Source organism: Megalopta genalis, chromosome 1, assembly GCF_051020955.1.
Source record: "Megalopta genalis isolate 19385.01 chromosome 1, iyMegGena1_principal, whole genome shotgun sequence".
NCBI classification, from domain to species: Eukaryota; Metazoa; Arthropoda; class Insecta; order Hymenoptera; family Halictidae; genus Megalopta; species Megalopta genalis.
The window spans coordinates 38,603,503-38,622,175 of NC_135013.1; the positions used below are offsets into that span (position 1 = coordinate 38,603,503).

The 18,673-nt window shown below is 48.8% G+C and overlaps 1 protein-coding gene across 1 annotated transcript in view; it reads right to left on the reverse strand.

Moving 5' to 3' along the window:
- Positions 1-1,867: 1,867 nt before the first annotated feature.
- LOC117218722 (uncharacterized) overlaps positions 1,868-18,673 on the reverse strand; it is a 37,187-nt gene continuing 20,381 nt past the window's right edge. Inside the window, exon 2 of the mRNA XM_033467289.2 lies at positions 1,868-10,135. Within this exon, the coding sequence (XP_033323180.1) occupies positions 8,677-10,083 (1,407 nt within the window). The 5' untranslated portion in view covers positions 10,084-10,135 and the 3' untranslated portion in view covers positions 1,868-8,676. The remainder of the gene's footprint in view (positions 10,136-18,673) is intronic.

Genomic DNA, 18,673 nt, shown 5'->3' on the forward strand with positions numbered 1-18,673 from the left:
GAGCTAGGCTGGGAAATTCTGTCACATGCACCATACTCCCCAGACCTAGCACTCTCCGATTGTCACTTGTTTCTCTCTTTGCAAAACTTTTTACAGGAAAAAAAATTCAAAACTGAAGCTGATGTCAAGCAAGCACTAGTTGAGTTCTTCGCCTCTAAAAATAAATCATTTTTAAAAAATGGCATTTACAAGTTGCCATCACGCTGGCAAGAAGTCATAAGTAACGATGGAAAGTATGTTCTACGATAAATATTATTAAATGTATGAAAATTGTGTTATATTTCAATTAAAAAACGGACAGAACTTTCCGGTAGACCTAATATATATATTCAAGGGAAAAAATCCTTTACGGTATATTAAAGTAGAGTATATAGATGTTAAAAAAAATAGAAAACTTTCGATTTGGTATAGAACGTTGCCTGCATAATTAAAAAGTGTAAAATAGCATCGAAATTTTACGCCACATAAATATTCGAAGGCCTTGTAAATTTGTTTATATATATTTTTTTGTTGCAACTTGTATGACCGAATCCACTTTATGGGGATGAACAGTCGTGTATAATACACGCGTAAATATAATTTATCGTCTCAATTCGTTGATGTATCTGAAGAAATTTGTAAAATTAGAATATATATTTAACTGTATGGTGTAAAAATCAGAAAGTTATACCAGTGTTGGAATACTTTCGTGTATGAGTGTATGTACTTTCCTTAATATAATTTTCCTTCACGCTCTGCAAGATGGCGTCTATGGTCCTCCAAAACGATACTATGTAAGTAAATATAGTAAATTCTCCCCAATTTTCTTTCAGTTTGTAAACAAAAATGGATAGTTTGGGAAGAGGACAATCGGCAACTATAAAAAAATGAGCCGCGAGGCTCGAATAATCGTATCTCCTCTTCCAAGATTGTCAATTTTTGTTTGACACTAGATTTACGGAGCGCAAAAAAACAGCTGTTTCATATTAGTTTATATAAAAGTAACAATAAGACATTCATTCTGATTTTTAATAAGTGTTATTGTAACATTTGCCGTAAGTAACGTATAAATTGAATAAATAACTCATAACTATATCTTCACGATATGAGTAATCGTAAATTAAAAAATTAGTGACCCGTCATTTTGACGGGTTCCGTAAATCTAGTGTTAAAAGCTGAAGAAAAATTAGGATAAAAATTTACTGTAAATGGACCGCGTAATATTCGCCTAATTGATGCTGACCTCTGCAGTTGTGTTACAACCCTCGAGCACTTTCGCGGGGTAGATTTCTAATAATTGTCTATTTTGTAATATTTGTATTACAAATATTGTTTAATTTTAATAAATAATATTTTAATAAATAATATTTGTATTACAAATATTACAATCCTGACGCTGTTGCTGCTTTGTCATCCGAATACGACGTGATCCCAGTAAATGATTGCGATCTCACAGCAGGTGGACATATTTGATCGTGTTCGATGATATATCAGTCTTTTATTTTCCCTAAAACAATTCTGTCTAAATATAAAGCCTAAACGGTCTAAACAGCGAGCGGTCTAAACTTTGAGGGTTAAATGTAGAACACAGGGTTGATCGCCGGCAGTCGAAAAGGCGAGTGTTCTTTCAAGCGTGGAAAATAGATCGTAATTTGGCGCGCGTTCGCTTTTACGTACTAGCAACGCGTCTCCTCTCCGTTGGACAGTTCGTGGATGCTTTCCTCCGGATGAAATCGAACGTACCGAAAGAAGCAAATCGAGTGCAGGAAACGCAGAGGACGTTGGAGCTGAAACGGGGCGACGCATAAATGGGGGAGTTTAATGAAAGGCTCTCGGGCGAGGTGCGTGGAAGGGGGCGGAGAAAGTAAACGCAAGCACGAGACGAAAGTTCCTTTGAAATGTATCTTCTACGTGTACGTTGCGTGTACATATATTTATACATATACATACATCCTATACATATACATAGATCTATACATATATGTAAGTATATATGTATATATAGTTTTCTTTATTCGAATATTACATATGAACATATATACACTCACCACTATGCTACGGGACGCCCGGATGCGGGGCTAAACAGCGTTTGTTGGGCGCGAAAGGTAGGAATCGATCGATAATGGAACGATCGATCGTTCGATAGACGTTGCATCGGCTCGTCCTGAAAGCTCGACTTCGTGTGGGATTTCGATCTTCGCGAAGCGGACGGGAGCTTTTAGGACGGCCCGAAGCGTGCCCGATCCACGATGGACGATCCAACGTAGGCGATCTAAAGGCCGAGGATCCACGGCGGACGATCCATCGTCCCCGTTTATCGGGGACCGATTTCTGGCCCGACGGAAACCTCTCGCGGCCGTTAACACGTTCGGGACAGGTCCCAAAGTCATTCCCGAGCTTCGGATCCCTACGGAAGCTCCCGAACGTGTTAATTTCAGGGCGATCGGCTGAAAGAAGAGGATTACATTGACTATCGTGCCGAACGGCCCTGCCGGCAGCGAGCTCGTGGATCCCGGTCGCACGATCTAACTTACGATCTAGCGGTTCGGAAAGGTAACGAGCGCTCGGACAGCTTTGTCGGCCCACGGCGCGCCGCGTCGCGTTCGTGGCTAAACAGTAAATACGTATAACTCGGTAACCTCGGTCAAATCACAATCTTGATTGGTAAAATTTACATAATTCTGTGTATATATATATATGTATATATATTATATCTATATAGATCCATTTGTATACATATATCCGTATATACTGTATATCAAAATTAAAAGATATTCTCCGCAATTCGCGCTTGGTACATCTCGCACGCGGCTGACTATCAATTCGCAGGGGGTCGGGGGCGTCGGACGCGCGACGCTACCTCGGAACGGACGCTGTGCAGTGGACGTTTTCCTATGTTCAACACTAAACCTACCGAGCAGTAATACTAACTGACGTGTACTGCTCCATAAAAGTGAGAACACCGAATTTATTTAGAATTTGTAAAGTTTTTATTATAAAACTTGCTCCAATAATAGAACTTATTCAAGCGCTTTCCACGAAAGAGTCTCGGAACTTTGCAGAATTGCAAGATAAGAAAGCGGTCACTCTGACCGCGGTAGGTTTAGTGTTAATTTTCCTACGCTCGGAGCGAAACAAATTATTTCGTTCCCCGCGGTATTTACTTGGTCGCTTTGTGGAAGCTATTGTGATCTTCGGAGGTCGCAAATGAAGGCCATAAATGACTCTCGAGTCATAAGTAGCTACCGTTTTTTCATCAGAAAAAAAGCTACCGTCTAGCTTCCGTTATCCTTTTGATTTGTCTTTTTTGTTTATTTTTCTTTTTATTTATATTGAACCGTTAATGGATAACCTATTTAACCTTTTTAACCTTTTTAATGGAAGGAAAAACTCGATTGTCCCGGTGCCTCACGGGACAATCCGGTGACCCAGACACGAACAATAGATTCTACCTAGCTGCAAGTTGTTTATGATCCGACCTAATCGATTTTTAGGAACGCGAGATCTAGATGGAACATTAGCACTGCCTTGGCTTCTTTGAAAATCGAGAGCAGCCAGACCACACGCACACTCGGTGCAATGTTTTTCCTTATCCGATATCGTTCGCTGGAACCGTTGCTTCTCGCGGCAGAACGCTCTCTTCTCTCGATCGTCTGTCGCACAGTGTCCATTCCGCTTCGCGTCTGACAACGCAGGACGGCCTCGCAAAGGACTTTCTTCAATGAAGATCGCACGATCGCTCGCGGAATCGGCTGCATTTCGCGTGAACGCGTCGGCTAAGTCAATGATTCGCGGTCTCTCGCAGTTCACCCTCTTTCCTTTTCTTCCCCAAGGAAACTGTGTGGAACTATCACACGCATGGAACTATCTTCGCGCGACATCGACTAACTAAATTGAGCCTCGATTCGAATTACTTTACGAATTACGTTATGTTAGGATTACACTCTAGTTCGCGTTCAAACGAGCGGGACAGCGAAGCAGAGAAACGATCCGATTTCTGCTCGGAAATGGTAGACGACCCGTGGAGCGAGCCTGGGGTGCCGAGGACGATTCGAACCAGCTTACGTTCTGGGACTCTGATTGCAGCTGTCGAACGGACTTGTTCCGTGTTGCAACGGGTCTGAGATTTCTGTGCAAATTATATGAAAATCTTGTACGCTTTTCTAGCGAGCGCTGTTCTAACATCGATTTTCTATCCTAATTGATGGATTCATCAGACAGATTTGTATTCTAAAGAGAACGTCGCTTTGTAACTTTAGCCTGGGTCTGTACTTCGATTATATTGGTCGTACAGAAAACACGTGCCTCGCACGTTCTTTAAAATAAAGTCACGATTAGACCGCGGATTTTTATGCAAAATAAACATTGTCTTCATTAATTAAATGATACAGAAACTACATAGACATTTATTTCTTTTCTTAATCACTCTGACCAGTTGGCTAATAATATTATTTATTTGGCTAATAATATTATTGGATACAAATATTTTCAAATTGTATGAATGTTTTTGTTATTTTGCATTTGATCTATTCATTTTTATTATAAATCCATCAAATCCGCGGTCTAGCCGTAATTGCATCGAAAGTATACCGCTGTGTTTTCATTTAATGGCACGGTTTCCGATACTAATTTTGTATATTCGTAGTCCAGAGATCTTGCGTGTCATTATCTCTAAAAGAAAAGTCTGCTAAAAAGTCTGCCAAGAAATCTGCAATGAAAATGCGCAGAAAGAACGACGCCGACGGCCCGTTTGCAACGCGTCTTTTCCGAATGATGCCGTTCGACGATTACTCTCGCAGCACCGCAGCTCCCGCAGAGGAGCAGCGTTTCCGGCGAACGATCGTCGACGGGGGCCGTTTTCTGTGCCCGTCCCGTCTCCGCGCGTTCGCTTTCTTTTCTCGTTCTAGCAGGCTGTCGCAATTCGAATCGACCCGGCCAGTCCACGAGCCGGCGACCAGTGAAATCACGCGTGTAAACTGGAACGAGATGAGATCGAAAAACGCGCAGCGCGCGCGGACGTGAGAACGCGCGATTTCGCGGGATAAGCTGCTCGCCCCTCCTCGTCCCTCCCTCCCGAGAAATTTCGCGGCTCCACCGGTTTTTTCCTTTTCCTTGGCGAGAGGAACGACTGGCCGAGACGAGGATCCCGGGCCGTGGAAACCGGCGGCGATTGTGCGTCAACGCCGATCGTTATCGTATCGACACGCTCGACGTCGCGGCGACGATTCTGTAAACGTTCTTGAGCATTCCTGCCGATTCCCCTCGAGATTTCGCAAAGAGAATCTTCTAGGTGAAGAAATGAAGAAAGAGGGAGAGAAAAAAGAGAGAAAGAAGAGAGAGAGAGATGAGAAGCGTCCATTGCAGCGGAATCGGTTCGAAGCAAGAAGTCGATTTTCTGATTTCGAATGCGGTGCAAGGACTTCGCAGGGATCGGTTTAATTATATTAGCGAATGTAAAAGGTTCATGCTAGCTAGAACAATCGGGAAAGCGAGGATGGCGCTATTGATACACGTTCGACAGAAATTGAGGAACAAAGTTCGATCGCGATCCTTGACGACGACGGAAGCACTAAATTTCGAAGAGCGTGACTTCAAGTATGTTGGTTTAACACTGAACCAACCGAGACCTAACTGTGTCTTTTTTTATAAGGAAAAACTGTATTTACGGAAAAGACTGTGTTTATTTAGACCATTCGCTATTTTGATTGAAATGTCTACTTCAGTCATTCTTTATACCAAATATATGAAACGACTCATTTTAATCGGCTCGATAGATTTAGTGTTAATGAACATACTAAACCTTCCAAGCTCTGGAAGTGACAAACGACTGTTGCTTTTGTGAGAACGACAATACTGAATTTATTTAGACTTCTCGCCGTCGTGATTATAACGTGAGCTTAAACAAATGAATATATTCAATCGTTTTTTAAGATACGGCTTCGTAATACGACATTATGAGAATGAAGGATGTAAGAGCGGTCATTTAAAAAAAAAAAAAAACGAAATGCTAGATTTAGTGTTACCATCGCCTGTAGCGGACGGCTGTCGCGAGCCAGCGCAGCCGACGCGAAGCTCGCGCTGACGGCGCGTTTGTAAAAAAATCCGGAACTCTAATTGGCGATCGTAGGAGGTCGGGGGAGCCGATTTCCAAGCTCCGAGGTCTCGGATCGGTCGACTCGCCGGTGTCCCCGTTCCCCCCCGCGGCCGTTGTTCTCTCCGTCTCGGTCGCGGACACGTCCGATCTTTCCTTCTCCCGCGGCGTATCTCTCTGTTAAGCGTTTCATGGTTGTCGAGATCGCTCTCTCGCCTCGGCGTGGCTCCTTTATTGCGTTTCACTTTCGCGATGAGCTTGCCCGTCCGATCGGGGCGTGGCAGAAGTGTAACGCAAGAGAGGTCCGAGGCCATCGTCGGACGGGATCGTATGCGTGAAGCAAGAAAAACAGGGCCTGGCCATCCTCTCTCGACCTCACCGTTGCGCCCAGAGGAAAGAGAGAAAGAGAGAAAGAGAGAGAAAGAGGGATAAAGAGAGCCAGAGTGTAAGACAGAGAGAGAGAGAGAGAGAGAGAGAGATCGAAGCCCCGAAGCTTAGTCACACCTCGCGTTCACGATCGATCTTGCATCGATCTCCCTTTCGAAATCGATCGGTCTTAAAATGGATTTCGAGGAGGCCGCCGTTCACCGCGAATCGCTCGCGACCCCAGCGCGTCAGAAACAAGGAAACCGAAAAATATCGGCCGGGCCCCGATCGATCTCGGGCGTGCTCGATCAGGGACGCGGGCCCGGGCACCGCGAAACCGGCGTCTCCTGTAATTTAGAGGAACGCCGGCATTCCAAGCTAGAAAGCGCAAATCGTTTCTCACGCGTCACTGAACTCCCGGGACTATCATCGCTCATCCGATTTTCCTGGCCAGCCGGTGCGCACACCCTTCGAAAAACGAAGACGGTCTCGGCCGCGCGCAAGCAACAACACCTTTCTTCGACCGCGTTTCCGGCCGCTCGCTCCTTCGCTCGCTCGCTCGCTCGCGTTTACCAAGGTCAAGAGGATCCGCTCGGCGCGAGCGCAGCCTCCACACCTGCGCTACTTGCGGTGAACGTCGCGGCGGTGCATGGTAGAAAGTACCGATAAATTGCCACCTAATATCGCGCCGGGAGCCGATGCAGCGACCGTTCCGTTGGCAGCTCCTCCTCGGAACAGGCGTCGAGGCGTCCGTTCCGACGGCGACGGTCCGGCGCTCGATCCGGATCTCGCATAATCGATCGCGGCGTCGCCGCCAAGGTCGAGGCACCTATCGGCCATCGGTTAGAAAGCGCCGGCGAATCCGCCGGCGGAGACGCGAGAGAGTCAAGAACGGAAGGCGATTAGATCGTTTTCGCCCCGGGTATAGTTTTCTGGGACCGGCCGCGGGAAACGGGCCGCGGGTAGGAGAGCGTCGTCCGCGCGCGTGTGGGATCGCCGAGGTTCGTTTGTTCCTTTTCGCTGATCATCGTCGGCAGGAAGCGCGCCGGTTTTCCATGTCCGCGTAGATCAGAGCGGCGCGGCGCGGCGCGCGTCGGCTTTCCCACGAAATCCGCTTCTCCTTCTCGATACATATACATATATATTACGGTTCGGCCGTGTCGAATTCCAACGGGCCGCGGTCGACTTTCACGCGGAAACATCGAGAGGCTCGTCTCCCTTTTTCGATCCCCGATCCCTCGATTTTCTCTGGAAGTTTAATGGCTCGTGCCCGGAGCCGTCGAATCGCCCAGGGTTCCCCGAGGAAATGGCGCGGATCCGCCTGGCGATTTCTGTTTTATTTCCACCCGGCTGAAATTCACTTTCTAGATCGTAAAGCCGAGAAGTGTCGTTTTCTTACCGGCAGGAATTAACTCGAGATCGAAGCCGTTCGGGGAACCATTAGACGCTCTCGAAAGTCGAATCGTTTCCGGCCGATCTATCTGTTATGCTCCGCGAACGAACAAAGGGCTACGAGTAATTGCGGCGGTGTCTTGATAACTGCCTGACAGATACCTTCGAATCGGGGCCTTTGTCTTTTATATTCTATTTCACTCGCGAATTTCTAAAATACTGTAAATCCTCTCGGAATTTTCCGTCAGCTTTGATAAGCAAAAATTGCTCGTTTTTTATAGTTTCTGACAATCGAAGACCGTAAAAACGAGCCGCGAGGCTCGAATAATCGCGTCTCTCCTCTTCCGAAATGATCTATTTTCGTTTAGAAGCTGAGGAACATTTTGAGAAAATTTACGGTATAAGGAAACTATTCCCATCGGATCCCAATTGGCGCCGAGTTGTTCGGAAGATTCATTCCATATTCCAATTACTTTGTACAACGAATGTCTTCCCAGCGGTCCGGAGAATTCCACCTTGTCCCGCACGCTTCTGCGACAGTTATCGAGCCAGGGCCGCGAAAGATTGGTGCTTAGGTCGACTTTATCGTCTACTTAAACTAAACGCGCCTCCATGCCGGAGCCGGAGGACGCTTCAGGCACGCGGAACCGACGTCCACGACGGTTCTTCCGGTCGACGACGAGCCCGGGAGACTCGACGGCCGGCCAAATAGTCTGTTGCCACAGTTTCCTCGTTCTGAAAGACTTTTCCTAACACTAATCCTAGGACCCGGCGACCCGGACTTCCCGTCAGAGAGAAAGAGAGGGCCTCATCGACTAATCGAACCCGAAACGATCGGGTGGCTCGGCTCAGGTGTTGTTCCCGGGCGACAACGGCGGCGAACTGACTTCCCTCTGCTCTTCTTGGACGCTCTCGGGCCTGCTTGCGGTACTGCTCGACCTCGAGCTCAGATTGTCCCTGTCGCTGAAGTACGAGGAGTCGCCTCGCTTCTCCTCCATTTGAAGCTGCTGCTTGTCGCTTCTAAAGTCGTCGGCCCCGTGACCGAGCAGCCCCGGGAAGTAAGGCATCCCCTGCCTCTGCGAGGTGATCTTGCCCATGAAGCTGCGGATCTCCTCGAAGTAGGACTCGTCCGCCCTGGGCAGCTGGCCGTGGTACCTCGAGCGGACCTCGTCGAGTATCGTCGGCCCGTCGGCGTCGTGTTTCTTGAGGTGCCGGTCGAGATTGGTCTGCTGGCCGAAACACCGTTCGCATAGCGGGCACTTGAACGGCTTCTCTTTGTTGTGGATGTTCCGGACGTGGCGCTGCAGGTTGCTCGAGATGCTGAACGATCTCTCGCAGTACTTGCACTTGTATGGTTGTTCGCCGGTGTGCGTCCTGAGATGCCGCGTCAGGTTCGCCGATCTGGGGAACACTTTGCCGCAGAACTTGCACGAGTATCTGTCCTTCGGCTTCAAGCCGGCCTGCACGCTGATGGAGTACGGCGGCAGAGCGGAGGCGGTCTGCTGCTGTTGCTGTTGCTGCTGCTGCTGCTGTTGACTCGCGTGGCTTTGCTGTTGCTGGCTCGCGTGGCTTTGCTGCTGCTGCGGCGGCTGTTGCTGCGGCGGCGGAACCGCGGAGGGGCTGGGTATCCTCGCGACGGCTTGCGAGGACGAGGACGACGTGGAGGAGGTCGTCGAGGAGAATCTGTTCGGCGGCAGAGGCACCATGGTGGGCAGCGCTCTGACCTGGATCTTGGGCAGGTCCGGAACCGGTGAACCGTGGTGGTGGGACCGGTACATGGCTTCCAGGACTAGCGGATGAACGGCGTGGTGTTGAGGGAACAGTACCGTGTGATAAGGCAGACCGGTGCCGAGGCTGTTCTGGTTCAGCACCTCGATCTCGTTCTGGTTCTCGTCCCGCAGCCTCTCCTTCTTGTGATCCACGCGAAGATCGAGCGGCTCGCAGTCCAGCTCGTCCTGGTGGTGCGGCTGCGGCGGCCGGGCCGCAGGACTCATGTGCGGCTGCTGCTGATGATGGTGGTGCTGCTGCTGGTTCGTCGGGCTCGAGAGACCCCGGCCGTGGCCGTGGCTCAGGTCGTACGGCAGCTCTTCCACGTCCGGCACGCGAACGCTCAGCGGATAGATGCTGGCCTGTTTGGGGCTGATATGGCCGGGCATCTTCCTCGGGCTCGAATCCTTCTCCCGCATGGCTGGAGGATACTTCGGGTCGTGCAGCAACGTCGGGGGCAGGGTGATGCTACCGAGATATCCGCTCATCACACCGCCTCTGTCACCCTTGTCCTGGCTCCTGCTGGCGGATCGCGGTGACCTGTCGATCAAACACACACACAATCGCGTTAGTTTACTTCCGTTACTTTCGTTTGACACGCCATGTGCGACATCAGTCCATGGGGACTGACAGTGAACTTTCTGTTCGGGCGCCGTTCTTGTACATTTATTTTTTAACCTTCGCATTCCCAGTCACACGCACCGATTTCGACCGATGAAAAGTCCACTGTCAGTCCCTGCAGCGAGGCTCCGCTTGAACGGAAACTCGAGCAAAATTGTCTTCACACTTTGAACGTGTTAAACAGTGTTCAAAGGCAGCGATGTCATATCTCCATTAGTCCAGAAATGTGTGGACACTTATCGCGTTTCACGAATAATTGATATACGACATGAATTAATGCTATAAAACGATTCTTATCGGAAAATTCTATTTATATATATTTATTATATATGTTTATATATATTCGGTGATGGTTAGTAGTAGCGTTATATTGAGTGATTTTATTATTTGTTCGCTAGAATGCCAAAATTGGAAAAAGAATTTTTAAGAGCAAGGGACGGGTATATCGACGAAAAGAGAATTTAATTGCCTTTTTGTTATTACTATTATTTTGTTATCACTACTATTAAATACATTATTGGTAAAATATATATTCTGCAATATAGTCCGAAGTAAATCCAAAAATCATAAATTATATTCATTAACGATTTCACAACTTTCTTGTCTTAATCAAGGAAGTGCCCCATACTTATGGACGGGGGTGTACCTTGAACGCGCCAATTTTCTCGAAGATTATCCTAAATCAACTTTCTAAAAATCTAGGTATCTGATCTATCAGGTGGAGCTAACTCAGAACAACATCAATTCAATCCAGAAAGGTAGATTGTTTAAAGAAAAAGATGACCGCGCTCGCTCCTCATTTCTCCAGTGATCTAATTCCTAGCTGGAGTTTCGAGATCGCGAATTCATTGAAGAATCTGTATCGGAGAGCAGCGAGGCCGCGCGATAATTATATATACGAGCGGGTTTTTTGTCGGATTGAATGATCGCGGCGAGGCAAGCCCGGCGGCAGGTTGCCGTGAATCAGAATCGTGCGACGCGTTAATCCTGTCTTTGTCCCGATAACGATCGCGCGGGGATCGTTTGGCAGACGGGCGACGATTTGGAAACATTAGTGAAAGGATCTGCTTTCGGGCTGACCAGTCAGCCGGCTAGTTTAAATCCGAGAGCAGCACGATAGGCGTCAACCGCAGGCTGATAAATTGCTCGTTTCGCCGGGGGCGACGATCCGATTTTCGAAGGGGCATGGAAACCGATCGGCCCGCCTCTCGGACAGTGCTCGCATTTTTCTCCGGCGACGTCAGATCGGCCGATATACCGAAAACAACCGTCGGTGCCGGACACGTGGCGAGCGTGTAACGCCAGTGGTTGTCAAGGCGGAGTGACGCGTCTATTACTTAAAACGGAGCGAGGAAGTCTCCCGCTTCTTTCTTGGTTGCTGTTTTCGAAAGAGAAACTGCGAATAGAAGAGGCTCGAGGGGCCACTGACACGCAACGACAGCGCCGATATATCACGCGCTACCGATCGAACCTATCTGCCGGCACGTGCTATCTAACTTCATCAATGAACCATACATCACTCGACCACGGCCTGCCGGTCTTGCGAAAGGCGACGCGAGCCTTGGCCAGATTCGTTTGCATAATTTTCAGGGACAGCGCATCGAAACTGGTCCATCCGGAGCGGACGCCCTTAGACGTACATCCGCGTGAAAGGCCTTCGCTCCGTCACGGATTTCGCAAGCCCATAGCTTGCTCCAGTTGTCAGCCGTTCGGCTGTGGAGGCTACCAATTGGACATCGTTTCGTCGGCACAAACTCGGAACAATTTCGTAAAGGTGAAATCGCGAGTTTCATCTCGAACTTTTTATCGACGACGCATTCGTTGCCCGAACTTTTATGCGAAATATAAATTATCTAAACCAATATAAATAAAAAAGTGTTTCTTTGTTCTATAAATTCCTAAACCATTTAGCAAAGTCGCAATCATGTCACCTAGAAAACTGCCGGAATGAAAGTAAAGAGTAAACGATATTGACGCGAGACAAAACTTTGTGAATCACAGCGTAAAAATCAGAAGCTCGAAAGGACTGCCGCACAATAGAGAACAGCTGCTGCAAAACCATCGAAGCGCAAACGCGCCATCTTGTCGCCGAAAATCCAGATCGGAGCGTCGCGTGCGGCGCGTCTCGCCTTATCGGGCGTTGAAATCACCGTGCGCACCGCTTGCGCGAGCGTTGAAGTCTCCGACGTGTTGCTCGTGTCGCGCGCCGCGTGCCGTCGTTTTCGCGCGGATTGCGAAAGCGCGCGGCTTCTGCGCGATGTCTCGTTGGTTCTAGATAAAGGAAGCCATGGACGATCCGAGAAATCGAGGGACGGTGTCGCAGCCGGTGCTGCCGGTCCACGCCGGCACGATCCAGTTGCCGAAGAAGCTAATCTAGAGGAGTTGCCGGTCGTCCGGTTCCGACGAAAGAGAAATCCGCTCGGCGACGACGTAGCCAAGCAGCGTTGCTTCGCCAGGACGGCAAGAACCTCGTTCGAGCGTAAAAGGAGCAAAACCGAGAAGCTCCGACAATAGTGAAAAGCGTTAATTGCCGGAGAATGTGAAGACGGGCCGGGTTAGGCGGTACCTGGCTTGAATCGAAAGTGTACGGACCGTTTCAAAAAGCCCAGTCCCGTACGGCCGATGATCCGGAACGGTTCAACGGCTACGTTTACAAGTCGTTAACCGTAAAAACCCGTGGTAGACCGCCTCTCGCCGTGGAAACGGATGTCGTCCGTTCTCGAACTGGTTCAATAACGACTTGCAACGCTGGCAAAAAGTGCCCGATCGAGCATAATTATGTGTCCATCGACGTAGCTATTTCACGTGGACTATTTTTGCGTTGACGATATTAATAACAGGGATACGGAAAATGTTAACATAGAAACTCGATGAGACTGCTCTCTTACGCCTGGATCGCCGACAGTCTATTTTGCCTCGACGTCTCTGTCGTTTATCATGAGGATCAGCTTTACCAAAGAAGGGAGCCTGCCGGTGCATCGTTGTTTTTCCTTTTTCTAGGGGAACGAGCCGAAGAAAGCGCTAGACAGCGTGTCATCCGTCTAGACAGGGCCGATCGGGTTCGATTTGCATATCGTACTTTCCCCTGTTCCCGTTCGATAGCCGCTCGCAAGGCGGAGAAACTCGCGTGCGTTAATCAGATTTTTCGCGAGCAGGGCAGCGGCCGCGTCGCGACGTAACGCGTCCACTTCAGAAAGCAGGATCTAAAGCGGGCCCGACGATATTTTCCGTCACAGGTTCGAATAGTCGCGCGGCTTAACGAGCTGCCGACGCCGTTCCCTTCGCAGATTTCCGGTAACTTAATCGCGAAACGGTTCGCTTCTCGGAATTTCGTTTCCCTCGAACAAGGAGCTCGGAGGAAGAGAAAGAGAAAGAAGAAGAGAAAGAGAAAGAGTGAGAGAGAAAGAGAGAGAGAGAGAAAGAGGAAGGGAGGCCGACTCTCCGGGCAGAGCAGCGTGAGTTTATCTCCCGAAAGGTGGAGTTTCTCCGCGCGACTTCGTGAGTAATGTCCTCGGGAAACGGTAGCTGGTTCCGTGGAACGACGGGCGAAATAAGAAGAAGGAAAGGCGGAGCACGATCCTCTCGCGCGGACTGACATCTGTTACGTGAATCAAGCCGGACCGAGCGACGTCGCTCGAGATCGGCCGAGATCCACGATCCAGTTTTCGGTTTCTAGAAAGTCGGGATGAGCCGGGCGTGGTTCGACTCCTCTCTCTTTCTCTCTCTTCCTCTCCCACTCTCTCTCTCTCTATCTCTCTCTCCGTCTTGCTCCCTTTTCCACTCCTCCACCCTTCGTCCCTCGCGCCGAAGCGGTGTCCTTGCCGTGTGGATTTCTCTCCCGGCATTCACTTGTGCCATCGCGAATACTCGCCCGATCCCGTTCCCTCTCGATCCATGAAAAATGAACGACGTTCCTCGGGAGCCACGGATTATTTACGATTGCTCGCCCGGAATCTCCCGACTGTAATTTCGATTCGAGTAATTACACATTCCGCCGATGGGAGGGCAAATACTTAACAGCGGCGCTGCGCGGCGTAATGAGCCGGCCTCCAGGGCCGCAGGATCACGACAAAATTGCAACCTTCGGGATCCAGAGTGTTTCCTCGGCTCGAGATCTTCCTTTCACTCGAATCGTATTGTCGGCTAACTTCCATCGCGAAGGGTTTTGTCACGATCCTCTGCCAAACTTCTCTTGGCCTGCTCGATGAACTATCTTCGATCAACTTCTCGATGAAACTTTTACTAGGACCCGCAGGCTGCTAAACGACCAAAGACATAACTTCTGGTGTAAATTCCAAGTTTCCAGCTTCAACTTCGCAAACACTATTACTGCGTTCTTACAGGACTTTTCTCCGCCATAGATAAATCCAGGAAGAATCTTTCATGCGATGCTTTTTGTATCGGAAGAAAAAGAGCTGGGGAAAGGGCGTCACAACAGCGGGATGCGCACAGTGTTTACAGTGCAGCCTGTATATTCAAATGCAACGTTTAACGAGCAGTTTCATTGTCCATTGTCGCGAGATAATCGCGTCGACGGGGACGCTTCGCGCGATTAACGTTGAACGTAGATAGCATCGGCAGCGACAATTCTATAAAACCGATACACGCGTTACCTTTGGCTGATATTTTTGCCAGGGTATTGTGACCGTCGCTGTGTTTACATTTCGAATAATCATTGTGCCCGCACACTTTCCGCGGCAATTTCGCGCGCGATCCCGATAGGATCCCCGCAACCCGTCTTCCTTCACCTGGATCGGCTTCGTGAGAGGATCCGCGACGAAAAAAAAGAACGGAGGAGGTAAAGACCGAGAGCATCGATCCGTGTCTTTCGTCGTTACACGGGCCCCCGTATGAGCCGCGATCCTTCTTTCCGATAAGGGGGCCAAGAGGTGCCGGCATTTAATTACAACTCGCGCCGCTTTAAGCACCGTCCTGTCGTTGATAAACCGCGCCGGCCCGCTGGATTCATATGCCGCGCGACGCGAAATTATTGCTCCACGTGTGCGACGATCTCTGTCGCGGTATTTTCGGCCCCGGGACGGCCACCATCTCGGCTCGTCATCGCCGTAATTACCCGAAGCGTCGGTGACGCCGTTTTCCTTTATCGTAAATTGGCTCGTCGATGCCTTCGTCCCGGTTCACCTGTCCGAGGCGGCCGATAGCGACCGTACTTTGTTGCGAACCGTAAATTAAACCATTGCATCCAGTCAAAATGCGTCCTTGCGACCGGATTAAAGCATGCCCGATGCAAACACGCCGATACAATGCACCTCGCGTGCACGGCTACAAAAGTCGGCGCGCACCTGCTGCGTTTTGCATATTTAACGAAGGCGACGAAGATGTTGCAGACGTATGGGCGTTCGGTAAACTTGTTCCCAACGAGTCGTACGGATTCCGTAAGTGTGCTCTTGGCAGACCGCGGATCTTTATGCAAATTTGCAAATTTGCTGACCGGTTTTAGAATAGGATGAGGAAAATGAGAACAATGTATGCTCGTGTCTTAATTCTCGCCTTGCCACATCCGGGTACTTTCGGACTCAAAACACAAGGCTTGACTTGACCGTTTGACACTTGATGCCGTCTGTTGTTAAAAAAAAGTCTGATAAGATAATAGTGATGATAATAGTAATAATAACACTAATAATAATAATTGTGACAATAACAACAAAATTTTAGTTCAAGATGTTTGTATACATAAGGACCTAATCACAGGGCTCCGCGTGAACCCCCAACCACCGGCTCTGAGAGGGTTGAATGCATAAAAGTCTGCAGCCAAGTTGCGACAATTGGTCGGAAGTAAATTGTGTGGACGTTGAACGGATGAATTCCGAGTGACAGTTGTTCGCGGTTTCGTGCAAGGGTCGCAAAGGACGCGGGAGAGGATCCGAAGGAAAGCGGTAGGACGAAGGGACCGGCGAAAGGAACGGTGAAAGGTGGTAAACCGATCCGCGGTCGGTTTCAGCGCCGGCTTAATCGTTTTCGATGTTACTTTCATTCGAGCTGACAGGCGACACCGTTCATTATTCATCGGGCTGCGCGTTTCGTGGCGCTTGCACCGGTCACTCGGCCAGAATTAATTTGTCGACAGCGACTCGCGGCGGAGCTGCTTACACGCGAGCAGCGCGCGTGCATCGCCGATTATCCGACGATTATTATTTATGGTTTCGGGGCCGGCCGGGCCGACAGAGGAAAAAATACGAAGGCGTTGCTCGCGATCCGATCGGATCCGATCGCGCCCACACCATGCGGCACTCCGTCTAGAGTCCCGGCAACCTTGTCGGGGAGAGAGAACGAGAGAAAGAGAGAGAGAGAGGAAGAGAAAGAGAGCGGGATAGAAAGAGAGGATCGCGGCCGAAGAAAACGAAGGAACGGTAAAAGCGGGAGAAAGAACGATATCGTTGCGTCTCGTCGCGTACCGATCGTATCGCCTCGTCGATAGGTGCACGAGCCACGTTAATGAGACGTCCGTTCCGGAGCCGGTGCACCCGGAGAGTTTCTTCTTTTCCGTGAAATACTAATTACGCCGCGGACCGATCGGACCGAGTCTGCCTCTCGCAGAACCTTAAATCGACGGATGAAAGACGGACGGAATAAATGCGAGCGACTAATCTACGAGCCTCGCAAATTGGTTCGCGTTGAGAAAGTGTTCCTCGCCTACTAGAAACTGTCCGTCCCTAGTTAGACACGCCTGAAACGGAGAGTCTACTTTGCGGTCCGATATACCGGGTGTTACCGGTCTTCACGGTAAAGCCAACGGAAGTGATCGCAAACAGGTTCGTTTCGTACCTTTTATCATTTTCTACGGTCGTGCTCCGAGATGAACACTTAATTGCTCTCCGGTTCAGAACCCGTTCAATCCAATCTATCCTTTCATATCGAATTACCAGGAGTTCGCGAAATATTCCTTCGAGAACGAAGAGGCCAACGTACGACGAGCAGACCGCGAAATTGCATGCAAGACAAAAATGAAATGGGCGTACGCTTCTGCTTATATTTCCTCTCATTTTTCTCTTTGTTTATGCTCGCGCGATTGCTATGTAAATTCTCTCTAATCGTTGTCACCTGAAACAAAGGGTCTTTTTTACCCGTGCTTATGCTTAAATAAATTATTATTATTATTATTACTAGTGACTCAGGTAATTTTTTGATAACGACTGTACCAGTTCGATCAGGAATCATGGAGCATGTCGCTGCCACAGAATCCGGCCTCGCAGGTTTCGCTCAATTAGATAAATTGCGGCGGAAAATCGGCTGAGCAGATTCAAGGAAGTTGAAGCCGAACGAAAGTAAATTCGATTCAAAGGAAACCCAAGCAGGTTTCGATTGTAAGAGCGACTTCCGGGGCTCCCGGAGGGTTGGCGGAGACAGTCGGCAGAAGGCGCAGAGGCGCGGCTGAGAAAACGGTGTCTCGTTTGAAAGACGCGAAGCCATTATCGGGAGGATGTCCCGTGCGGACAGCGGAGTCACGGATGATACGTCGCTTCCTTGGAGGCCCCGGCATTGCAGTCACCGCTGACAGCATTGTCTTCCCCTCCGATCCTAATAGGCAACGCTTATTAGGGTCACAATGTCTGTAAAAGTACCGGAAGCCGACTCCGGGAGCCTTCTGAATCCATTCATCGCGGTCCGAATGGAGAGATCGGCTTCGCCGACCGATAAGGTTAGTGAAGCGCGGCACGAATACGTTTTCAAGGAAACAGAACAATAAAAGATAGAAATCACTTCCCTTTTCGTCGATCCGAGCCGCTCGATCGAGGCTGTATTCGACGGGCTGCGTAAAACGTTTCTGCGAACGTTTTCGGGCCTACCGAACTCGACGCGCAATTACTTATTATTTATTATTATTTATTTTTCAAACGGACGACGTACCCTTTCGATTATAGACTGTAATATATACAGTGGTTCAATTCGAAGATACAGCAGAATTTCGGATTATCCGAATTCAGAATTGATAGTTCGATCCTTTTTATTTTCGATTCGTTATTGATACTATAATTATTGATAGATGATAGATCGAGGTTTGTTGCAGGTCTTGCTATGCTTTCATCGTTATTACTTGGAATAATCAAAAATCTAAATAATAAAGATCGAGGAAAATCCAGTCCGCTTAATCGAGGTTCTACTGCATATACTATGAATTGCGTGAATTTGGGAGAAAACTTATAATGTTCTGTCGATATAAAGAAAAGAAACAAAAAATGAAGGAACAATGCGAAGATATTGAATCAAATCTGTTCGCACGAAGCTTCGATGAATTTTATCCAGAATTTACAACATTCTCTGAGCGAGTGCGCGACGAAGACCACGCTTAAGCACGTTCGCGAACCCACGCCTGCGATTATAATTATTTAATGTTATTATTATTCGTTAAATTTACGGGTATAAGCCCCTGGTGCAATAACAATTTTAATGCTGAGCAGGACCGAACAAAGTCGACAGCGCGTTGCTCGGCAGAGA